The 12235-nt window shown below is 39.2% G+C and overlaps 1 protein-coding gene across 1 annotated transcript in view; it reads left to right on the forward strand.

Moving 5' to 3' along the window:
* The window catches only part of LOC124545758 (codanin-1), a 166602-nt gene that overhangs the window by 94970 nt on the left and 59397 nt on the right, over positions 1-12235 (forward strand). Inside the window, exon 6 of the mRNA XM_047124701.1 lies at positions 8458-8752. Within this exon, the coding sequence (XP_046980657.1) occupies positions 8458-8752 (295 nt within the window). The remainder of the gene's footprint in view (positions 1-8457; positions 8753-12235) is intronic.

The raw sequence follows: 12235 nt of genomic DNA on the forward strand, positions 1-12235 counted from the left end.
GGGAAGTCAGCCATTGGCTAGAAAAATGTTATACACATATAAGTGCCATAAGAATTGAGAGTGGAGTCCATCTTAGAACCACACGCAGAAATATTTTTAAAGAATTTGAAATCCACACATCCATCGCACAAGGTATATTCACCCTGATTTGTTTCATAAGAAAACAGAGCCTGTTTTAAACCTAACAGTGTGAATCATAATCTATGTACTAGAAGAATAGACCATTTCGATTATTAACATAAAAACCTGAGTATGGTACAGAAGGAGGTCCATTCAAGTGGCTGTAAGATTTTTAATCCCCTCCCTCCACAAATTAAGTGTTTAGTGAATGATGAGCTCTATTTTTTTTTTTTTTAATATATAAAAATAGCCTTAAGGCAGTTCCTATTGCAAGGATTATTTTAAACTATAAAAGAGTTCCTGAACCACATTGTAAAGTATCCATGTACTGTAACACTCTGAAACATTCCCAGATCCTTATTTGTGTGCATGTTTATTTATTGTTGTAAACATATTTAAATACTTTTATTTTTCTGTGATAGAACCTAAGTTGTAGATACTTTATTATGATATTGATTAGTAAATTGAATGTAACAACAAAAAAGTGTAAAACTGACATGTTCCATATCTTAAGATATATTCACAACATTGCTCACTGGGACATGAAGTAAATAAAATAAATGTGTTTGTGTTCTTTACCAGTATGCTTGTGTTATCAACAAACATCACAGGTTTTAAAGAGTCCTCCAGAGTCTTTGGTGAATCATTTATGCAGGTTCAGAACATGAGTTGGCCAAGTGATCTTGCAGGACACCATACTCCCACTCTGAATTTACTTTTTCTCCTGTTGTAACTTTTGTTAAAATAACCCCCTCTATTCCATTCGACCTATACTTTAGTATTGCTCATCAGTGTGGGATCCGTACCAAATCGGATTGACGGAGGAGATAGAGGAGTTCCAAAGAAGAGCGGCGTGTTTCGTCACAGGGTTATTTGGTAACCGTGATAGCGTTTAGGTTATTGACATTAAATGAAACAACAAGTTTACTGTTACCAGTCACTGTTTATTTATTTCCACGACATGTTTCAGTGTTTCAGAGGTTTAAACCTTCATCATCAGGTGGATTTACATTTGTTAGTATGACTTGTGTGTGTGTGTGTGTGTGTGTGTGTGTGTGTGTGTGTGTGTGTGTGCGCGCGCGCGCGTGCTGTGTTATGATTTTTTGGAGGAACTTGTGGCACTGGCTAGTGGAGAAACAAAATACTATTTCAGGACGTGTTTTTGGGTTTCTTGTGACAAAATACTAAATATATATCCAACAGTAAAAATAATTAAAATAGAGTACTTCCAGTGGTCACATGTTCCTTTCACTGTCAAAACACATCACGTGTATACTGTAATATTTTGTTAACAAATATGATGTTTGGAAACTCTTAGGTGCAAGGATCATATAGCAGAAGAGAAACATTATCAGAAAGTACAAATCATAACAATATTATTATGTAATAAATTTTAAAGGATTTTGGAGATCTTTGTTTTGAGGTGTTGAATACATGAGTTGGAATAATTATTTCAGACGGTATATGAATCAGGTTTTGTCAAGTTAATATAGCTTAAACTTCATATTCTTTTATATAATCAGGTGACATGTTACAAACGTTAAGTACAAGAATTATGTTGGTTACAGTGGTAAAATTATACACAAATAACAATTTTGGATGGGATTCACAGATAGAAATGAAAGACTGGAGGTAGCAGAAGGGGAAGAGAGCGAGAAAGTGTGAGGGAGAGAGAGGGTGGAAGGAGTGATTGGATGAGAGCAGACTTTCCAAAGTAGGGGGTACTTAAGATTGTATATGTTACATGTAATAACTGCCTAAAGGTTGGCATAATACATTCCTTAATGCTTTAAAATATGCGGATGGATGTACAATTTATGGCAGTAGTTGACATACATATAGTTTCAAGCTGACAGGGGTATAAGCTGTTGGTTTGATGACATAATTGTAAATGAGGTCAATCTCTTGTATATTTTGGGGCTGTTGTAGTAACATAATTAAATATTTATGGTAAATATTAAGGTGTGCGTGCGTGTGTGCATGTGCGCGCTCATTGCAAATTTAATAACATAGCCAGTTGCTGAAAACAGAGATGATAATATTGTAAATAACGTCACGTAGAAGAAGGTGTGATTAGATGAATGATGGACACTAACTTCACGTAACGAAAGTTTATTCTGCACTTGCACATACAAGAGCATGGAGCAAACTACCTCCAGCCAGAATACATATGGTATATATACAGCAACAGAACATTCCAGTGCAATGATTGTTGCCATTTGTGGATACTTCTAGAATGTACTCGAACCGAATATAGAAATTAAAAGTTCACAGTTCAGGTGAGTTTTGAACTCACAACCATCCATACAACAGCCTAGTATCATAACCACTACACTATGGTGACTGTGCTCCACAGCTTCTTCTGTGAAATTGCTCCCTCCTTAAGAGAACAGCATCTCGGTGTTACGTCCTCCTAGTCCGGGAACAAGTCCTACATACTCCAACTCCCGATGACTGATGTTCGCCCTGGTGGTGATCCGCTTAGAACTTCCCTTGCTGCTACGTTCATCACCACCTTTCAGCTTGTTGCCTGTCTCTGGAGCTTCAAATTTACCCTGGGTTGCAGGATCCTTATAGGGCTTCATTCAAAGGGCGTGGACCGTACCTCTGATATTTCGTCGTTTTGTGTCGGGGTCGAAATCTTCAACTTCATAAGTAACATCAGACAACTGTTTTACAAACTTATAAGGTCCAAAGTAGCGCCTGAGGAGCTTCCCAGAGAGACCAACCTTCCAAACAGGAGTGAAGATCCAGACAAGGTCACCAGGCCAGTAGGCAACAGGGCGATGGCTCGCGTCATACCTTCAGCGATTGTTTTCTTGAGCCTGCAGCGTGCGGAGTCGAGCTAACTGCCGAGCTTCCTCAGCTCTGGTTATCACCTGGCTGATGTCGTCGTCCATTTCATCAGGATGTAACAGAAACACAGTGTCCGTCGTCGTCGCCTCGCGCCCATGCACCAGGAAAAATGGCGTAAATCCTGTGGTGTCTTGTTTGGCGGTGTTTTAGGCGAACGTCGTGAAAGTAGCACCTCATCCCAGTTGTTCTGCTCAACATCGATGAACATTGATAGCATGTCTGGCCGCACACCTTCGTTTGACATAAGGTGTCCAAGTATTTTGATTTCTTTTACTCCAAAGAGACACTTTCTAGGGTTAAGTTTCAGTCTGGCTGGTTGGAGACACTTAAGAAGGGCCATCAGTCTTTTTATGTGTTCATCAAATGTCTTTGAGAACACTACAATGTCATCTAAATAACAAAGACGCATCGTCCACTTCAGGTGACTTAGAAGATTATTCATCATCCGTTCAAAAGTTGCTGGTGCATTACACAAACCAAATGGCATTACCTTAAACTCACGCAGGCCCTCAGGGGTGATGAATGCAGTTTTCTCACAGTCACTTCGATTTGCCATATCCCGAGTACATGTCCATGGTTGAGAAAAACTTTGCCCCGTTCAGACAATCTAGTGTATCGTCAATTCGTGGAAGATGGTAAATGTCCTTTTTAGTTACCTTATTAGGCTTCCTGTAATCAACACAAAAGCACCAACTGCCATCCTTCTTCTGGACAAGAACCATTGGTGATGACCATGGGTTCTGCGAAGGCTGAATGATGTCATTCTTCATCATTTTCTCTACCTTGTCACGAATTATTTTACGTTCCGTTGCTGACACGTGGTATGCTCTCTGGCTTATTAGTTGCTGGTCTCCGGTGCTAATCCGGTGCTTCACCATCGATTTGTCTAATTTGCTCTTCACCTGTGGATTGGAGCATTCAGAGATCTCTTGAAGAATGGCAAGTTGCTTCTTCTGTTGTTCCTTAGTGAGATCTGGTGATAGTTGAGCTAGAAGATCTTGTCTCGTAGTGGTAGCACTAATTTCACCCACAGACTCGGCATGGGAGGTTTCTATGATGCTCAGCTGTTCTGCAATTAATGGCTCAGCTTTTTCTATGCACATGTGTCTTGGAAGGATCTGCGGTTCTCGGCAACAGTTAACTATCCACAATAACTTTTAGTTTTCCAGATTGCGGTGGCCAAGTGATCAGCTGGAGCCTCTAAATGGCGATAGAGACCTTGATCGTTGTGTAGGCAAGCATCCTCTCCAATGGCTAGCTTGCTGCGATAGTGACCTATGTCGTCCTGCACCCACATCTTCTTGTTCATCTTCGTCATCCCGGAGTTGGCATCGGCTAAGATCAGTCTGCTGTCTTCTGGCACCGGCCTTATCAAATATCTGCCGCCTTTCTCGACAATAGCGCACCACGTGTCCCAGATGTCAGTCTTCCTTGGTGCCCAAACAGATTCCAAATGCGGCATTGTAGGAACATAACTTTGCCTGGGTCTTGACTTTTTTACCGTTACAAAGGGAAATGAAGGACGAGAGATTGGCTTAATGTCTGTTCCACTTCTTCCCTTACGACTCTTGAAGCACCTCGGTTTTCTGCTCGCCTTGCAATCCAAGTGCCTTCTGAACTTCCTCTCTCATTATTTGATGAAGAACATGTGTGAAATCAGTTTCTTCCTCCATCACAGACATCGATACGACATTTGGAAGCCGTTCAAACTTCTTGCGTGTAATTCTTTTTTGATGCATTGTCTCGATGTACTGGCACCATTTTATGAAGCCGTCTGCTGTCGAAACCTTCTTCAGGAGTAGGGCTTGATACATGTCCTCAGCAACACCCTTCATGAGATGTGCAACCTTGTCTTTCTCCTTCATTCTAGGATCCACTATTTTACACAGCTCCAGAACGTCTTGAATGTAGGATGCTGTTGTTTCTCCTGGACGCTGTGCCCTGCACTTTAATTTATCTTCAGCCTTGCACTTCTGTCATTGTGTGTCACCGAAATACTTGTGCAGTTCCACCTGGGATACTTCCCAGCTTGTGAACTTCTCCTCGTTGTTCTCATACCATTGCTTGGCAGTGCCCTCCAAGTAGAAAAATACGGTAGCCAAACACACGGTGTCATCCCATTTGTTAAATTTGGCTATACACTCATATACCTTCAGCCACCTTTTTGGATATTGGCCATCACCACCAGAGAACCTGGAAGGATGTCTCATGTGGTGGCACACAGTTGCTGTCATCGTAACATCCTCTTCTTCTTCTGTCCGCGATAGATTGCGATCTGTTGAATATGGCTCGAACTTGGGTTTCTCACCACGTAAACGGCAGCTCTGTTGTGGCCTCATGGAAGCCACTGTGTCGTCGATAATGTGTGGTAACACAAGCTCCAATACCCAGCGTCTCCACCAGAATAATGTCACATAGAAGAAGGTGTGAGTAGATGAATGACGAATGCTAAATTCACTTAACGAAGGTTTATTCAGCACTTGCATGTATAAGAGCGCAGAGCGAACTGCCTCCGGCCAGAACACATACGGTATATATACGGCAATGGAACATTCCAGTACAATGATTCTTGCCATTTGTGGATACTTCTAGAATGTACTCAAATCGAATATATAAATTAAAATTTTACAGTTCAGGTGAGTTTTGAACTCACGACCCTCCATATAACAGCCTAGTATCATAACCACTACATTACAGTGACTGTACTACACAGCTTCTTCTGCGACAATATTGTCATTTTTGTCATTTAAAATGGATTCAGGTTGTTTTGTTTGGTGTTCGTATATCTGGAGCATTTCAAAGATGTCTAGTTTTTTTCCTTTGAGTTGGACGTGTAGGATGTTGATTCTTGTGTTGCTAACATGGTGTTTTGTTCATGCAGGTGGGTGGCTATTGCTGATGTGTAGCACTTTTTTTTTAGTGCTGCCATGTGTTCTTTAAATCTAATCTCAAATGATCTGCCTGTCTGGCCTATGTAAAAGCAGTCACATTCCAATCATTCAATTTTATACCCACCTGTGTGATGAAGTGGTTTTGTGTGCTGATATGGGATAACTTTTGTCCAGTCTTGTTGTTTGTGGTAAAGGATATGTTTATACCTTTTTGTTTGAAGACATTGGCAATTTGATATGAAATGTTACGTAGGAAGGGGACACTATGGAAGTTGTTTGTTCTTTTTTTTTTTTTTTTATGTCATTGCTATGCCACTATTGAGTGTTTTAGGGTGTCTGCTATGGAGATGTTACAACCATTTGCAATAGCTGTTTGTTTTATTATTTCAATTTCTTGTTCACATTTGTCTTCAGAGAGTGGTAGCTGGATAGCTCTGTTGATCATGTACCTGAATGCTGCCATTTTGTGGGCTGTGAGGTGACAAAAGGAGCTGTGGATTGTTGTATGTGTTGTGGTAGGCTTCTGATAAATTTCAAACTAATGTCTGTTATTCTTTATTGTAATGGTAAGGCCTAAAAAATTTGTACTGTCATCTGGTTGGTGTTCAACTGTGAATTTTATGTTTTCATGGGAGTTGTTGAATAACTGGTTCAACTCATTGATGTTGTCTTTTGTGCCATTGATTAAAATGGTATCATCTACATATCAGAAGTAGTAGATGATATTCTTGAGGGGGTGGTGATTGGAATTCAAGATTTTGTCTTCTAAATTACGTGTAAATATTTCAGCTAACAATATTATATTATTGTTAAATTTAAAATAACTCTGTGAAAGTGTGAATTTGACCAGGTCCATTAGTTCAGTAATGTGAGCTGAAGGGATTTCTTCGTACTTTTGTAGATTCCGTAATGTGGGATCTATTGGCACAGAGGAATAAAGGTTTTGTATGTCAAATGAGGCAAGTGTGGCTCTGTCAGGTACTTGTGTGTCTTTGACATGTTGTGTAAATTCTGGTGCCTTTTTTAAGTGTTCTCTCATTATTTAATGTGTATGCTCTTTGAGAATTTTGAAGAGCATTTTGTTGGGTTCTAATGCTGGGCTATTCCTACTGTTCACTGTTGGCCTGATGAGGGTCCCATTTTTGTGTAACTTTGGTTGCGATCTAAGGCAAGGTGCTTGTGGGCTCACTGTTACAATGTTTCTTGCTTTTTGGATGGCGAGTAGGAAGTTAATGTTGTTTTAAATGTGTTGAATCTCCTTTTGTATTCTGGCTGTTGGATTTACATGTATTTCTGTTATGTTGTCAGTTTGGAAGAAGTCTAAAGCTTCTCTATGTGTTTTGCGTACGAGCACTGCCACAAATTGTACATCCATCTGCATATTCTAAAGCATTAACCAATGTATTACCCTATTAGGCAGTTATTACATGTAACAGATGTAATCTTAATAACCCACTACCTTGGAAAGTTTGCTCTCATCCAATCACTCCTGCCACCCACTCCGTCGTTCACTTTCTCTCACGCTTTCTCTCCCTCTGTCTCCAGCCTTTCACGTTTATCTGTGAATCCCACCCAAAATTGTTAGTTGTGTATAATTTTACCAATGTAGCCAACATAATTATTGTACTTAAAGTTTGTAACATTTCACCTGATTATATAAACGAATATGAAGTTTAAGCTATATGAACTTGACAAAACTGGATTTATATACCACCTGAAATATTTATCGAAGTCTTGTATTCAACACCTCAAAACAAAGATCTCCAAAATCCTTGTCATGCCGGGTAGCTGTGCGGTCTGAGCTGAGGCACCTTGCCACGGTTTGCGCGGCTCCTCCCCCGTTGAAGGATCAAGTCCTCCCTCAGGCATGGGTGTATGTGTTGCCCTTATTGTAGGTTAATTTAAGTTAGATTAAGTAGTGTGTAAGCCTAGGGACTGATGACCTCAACAGCTTGGTCCCACAGGAACCTACCACAATTTCCAATTTTTCCAAAATCCTTTAAAATTTATTCTGTAATAATGTTGCCACGATGTATATTCTTTGTACTTTGTGATGATGTTTCTGTTCCGCTATGTGATCTTTGCACCTAATAGTTTCTAAACACCATATTTGTTTACAAAATATGACAGTATTCATGTGATGTGCTACGACAGTGAAAGGAACCTGTGACCAATGAAGATACTCTATTTTACTTAATTTATTTTTACCATTAGATATATGTTTGGTTTTTTGTCATAAGAAACCCAAAACCATGTCCTGAAATAGTATTTGTTTCTCCATTAGCCAGTGCCACAAGTTCCTCCAAAAAATCGTAACACAACGTGTGTTACACACATATACACACGTCATAATAACAAACGTAAATGCACCTGATGATGGACGTGTAAACCTTTGAAACGCATTGTGGAGATAATTAAACAGTGACTGGTAACAGTAAATTTGTTGTTTCATTTAATTTAGTTTCAGAAGTCTCTCATATCATTCTATCTAGATTGTATCTCATTGCATTACCATTGTTCTTGCTGTCATAAAAGAGAAAAAACTCCTTTACAAATGTAAATTAATGACAAAATGCTGTTTATATTCCAGATACCACCTCCATTTGATGTACTGTCTTCACTCCAAGCAGCAGTTAATTCGCACCGTATGGTTCTTACAGTTCCATGGATTGTCAAGTATCTTGCAATGCTGGACACAGTCTCATTACGTCTTCCTTATTATGTGTCAGTACTGCGGCTTCTGTTCACGGTACACAGGCACCATCTCTCAGATCTACCGAATCACTCAGCCCTCTTATTGCGTCTGTGCCTCGGTTGGCTGTTTGATCAGCCCAACTTCCCAGAGGGTCTGTACTTTTCTTGGCTCTCACAACAGGAAAGAGAAGGTACTTATTTCCACAGCATGTAGCATAACATTTTTCAGCAGAAAATAAACAATTTTGCTAGGTATTTTTGCATAAGGGGAGGTTCTTGTGTATTGAGCTGAATGATTTAAGATGTACTGTTGTGTTGTATATATTTTGATAGTTATTTTATTAAAGTGTTAAGTGCACTGACTTCATTTTTTAACATACAGATTTCCCATTGCATAAGTGCTATGTAATATATTAAATAAATTAAGATAGTCCAAGACTTTAATTTGCTATGTTTCTATATTTATGGATAAAGATCAATATTATTATAGATCTTTCACCCGTAATTTTAAATCTGTAGTGTGACATAATGCTTATGTTGTAAGACTGTATGTACCACACTTGGAAGCTGCTGTAAATGTCTTCCCCATCCTAATTCTTAGCTAGAATGGTCTATCCTACACCCCAAAATCCTAGATCCCTCATGTTTGTCAAATATAAGTGAATTAGCAATGTAAGTTCCTGGATGGAATAATATATAAAATAAAGGAAAGGCAATCACTCACCTATAGCTGACAGACATGTGTTTCTCTGCACCACACATCAGTCAGCTATAGGTGGATGGTTGCTTTTACTTTATTGTACATTTCAGATATATATGACATCTTCGTGATATGAACTCTTGTGAAAGCAACCTTTTCTCTGCTTTTTTGAAGACAAGAAACACTTTCCCAAACCCATTTCTCAGTCAGCCGGTCATCTTTTTTTATGTTGAACACTTGTCCTTTCTGGTGAATCTTTAAAAGACTTCTCTCCACATAAGACCCACTGACCACCATCAATACTGTATAGTTAAAAATCTTTTTGCAACATGATTGCTGCCCATAGGCACCACATCTGCTGTTAGGAATAATTTTACATAAGTATGTCTTTTCTTTTCCCATAATCTGTTGGACAGCAGTTATTACACCAATGCAAACTGAATGACCTCCTCCATGCCAAGCAGTATTTATTATTCTGAAAACATCAGCCATGCAAATCTCAACTTGCACTATTTTCACATCTCATCCTGAAAGCTGCTGATCAAGGCAGTCAGGAGATGCGTTATTACTTGACCTCTGGAAAGATTTTGACTCAGTACCACACCAATATGTGTTAATGAACATACAATCATATAGAGTATATAAAAAAAATTGTGTCTGGATGGAGGTAGTGAGCACACAGCATGTTATTTGAGATGGAGAGTCAGTGACAAATCTAGAATTACCTTGAAGTGTGTCCCAGGCAAGTATTTTGAGACCCTTGCTGTTCTTGTTGTATATTAATGATGGGACAGGCAGTATAAAAAGTCACCTCACACTTTTGCAGATGTTTCCTGTATCTAAAACAAAGTACTACTTGACACGGGGAGGGGGGGGGGGGGGGGGGAGGGTTAGTTGATCTTATTAAGAGTTTGGTATGGTGGCAATTTCCTTTAAATGTTCAGAAATGATCAAAATTGTGCATTTCATGAAACACAAAACCATAGTATCCTATGAATATAATACAATGAATCACAGTTGGAATCGGTCAACTTGTGCAAATACGTGAGTGTAACAATTTGGGGGATATGAAATGGAATGAACATGTAGGCTCAGTCAAAACTAAAGGAGGTGGCAGGAAACTGGGAAAAGCAATTAATCTACAAAGGTGATTGCTTACAAAACTCCTATGTGACCCAATCTCAGCTATCTACACATCCAAAGTAAAAGCTCAGTTTGTTTCTGAACAGAGAAACCCAATAAAATATTAAGCTGGCTCCTTCCCTCTTTACCATTACAATGGATGAAGCTCAAAAAGCAGTTCAAAGAAAGTGTCCTAGAGCTAATGCTGGAGTGTAATCGGAGATTTTTCTAGCAAACTTGTAATTTAAATTCTTCTTGGGTTTTCTGCAGTTTTAGGTTCTTGCTGCTGCAAAAATTTGAAGATAGTAGCAAGTCTAGTCTAAAATTCCATCAAAGAATTGAAGATGATAAAGTAGGAAATGTGGTTCACTACCATATCTTTTACTTATATTGATGTGTAAAATGATAATTACTGGAGCAACCAAGAGCCACAGAAAGCATGCAGAATAAAACGGTTCCATAGGTCCTTACAAAAATAAAAGTTGTTAAAAATTGGGAAGAGGGTAACTGACAAAAGCTAGGATTAGAAAGATGCCTCCTGGCCATCTACCAAGTGAGGCAGCACAGTGGTTAGCACACTGGACTTGCATTTGGGAGGACGATGGTTCAAATCCCTGTCAGCCATCCAGATTTAGGTTTTCCATGATTTCCCTAAAACTCTCCAGGCAAATATTGTGATTGTTCCTTTGCTTCAATCTCCATCTCTAAATAACCTTGTAATCAATGAGTCATAAAACTCTAAATCTTCCTTCCTGAAGTCGTTATGACTTATGGCCATATGAAAAGGGTCTTTCCATTGTAGCTCTTGAGTGTACAGCAATTGGAATGTTTCCAGGCAAACGATTTTATGATGGCTGTAAGAAGCAGATCTTCAATCACTTTAAAATTAGATATAGTAACCATTACAAAAGATCAATGTTTGTACATCTGGTTCTTCACAGATAATCAGATTGTGGTAGCCAGTGAAGAGGATGAGATCTGTTTATGCTAAGAAAATTATTAGAAGAATGTGATAAGTGGGGATTGAAAGTAAATTTTCAAAAGATTGAATACCTATGCAGTAGAGAAATGTAGTAAACATAATAATAGAGGGCAAGCACATCAAGGCATGTAAAAAAAAAAAAAATTAAAATACTTCAATAGCATCATATCAGAAAATGGAACAATAATTGGAAAATAAAGCATTAGTAGCCCATGAGAAAGCGGCAAAGCATTGAACCAAGATGACATTTGACACTTTTATGTAAAACTTGGTTTGCAACAAACTGACACATATACTTTTTCTGTAAGTTATCTCAATAAATTTCAATATATTTCCAAAGTTGTAAAGTCATTTTTGACTCAACTGTGCAAGGTTTTCCGTGATTTTCCTTAATCACTCAGGCAAATGCTGGAATAGTTCCTTTGAAAGGGCACAGCTGACTTCCTCCCCCATCCTTCCGTAATCTGATGGGACCGATGACCTCGCTGTTTGGTGTTCCCCCCCCCCCCCCCCCCCACCCCACCCCCCCCCACCCCCACCCCCCCATGCCCGCCTCTCTTTCCCTGCCTCTGCCCCCATCAATTTCTAACTCTACCACTGTTCCCATAGTTACCCAGACAACCCTCCCTATACTAATGTCCTCAGTTCCTTTTCCTCTCCCAAACCCACTACTGACCTTTATATAACCTTCAGCCACCATTCAACTGTGTTAGTCACAAATAATGAAACTGGTTTCTGCTGGTCACACCTTTATGAAGAGAGCTATGCTATTCTTTTGTCCCATGCATTTATGATCACCTTCTCATGATCTAGCACACTGTGCCTAGTGACTGGCTGGTACTTGTGACACTGTTAAACTCCATTTATTCC

Source organism: Schistocerca americana, chromosome 8 (genome assembly GCF_021461395.2).
Source record: "Schistocerca americana isolate TAMUIC-IGC-003095 chromosome 8, iqSchAmer2.1, whole genome shotgun sequence".
Taxonomy (NCBI): Eukaryota; Metazoa; Arthropoda; class Insecta; order Orthoptera; family Acrididae; genus Schistocerca; species Schistocerca americana.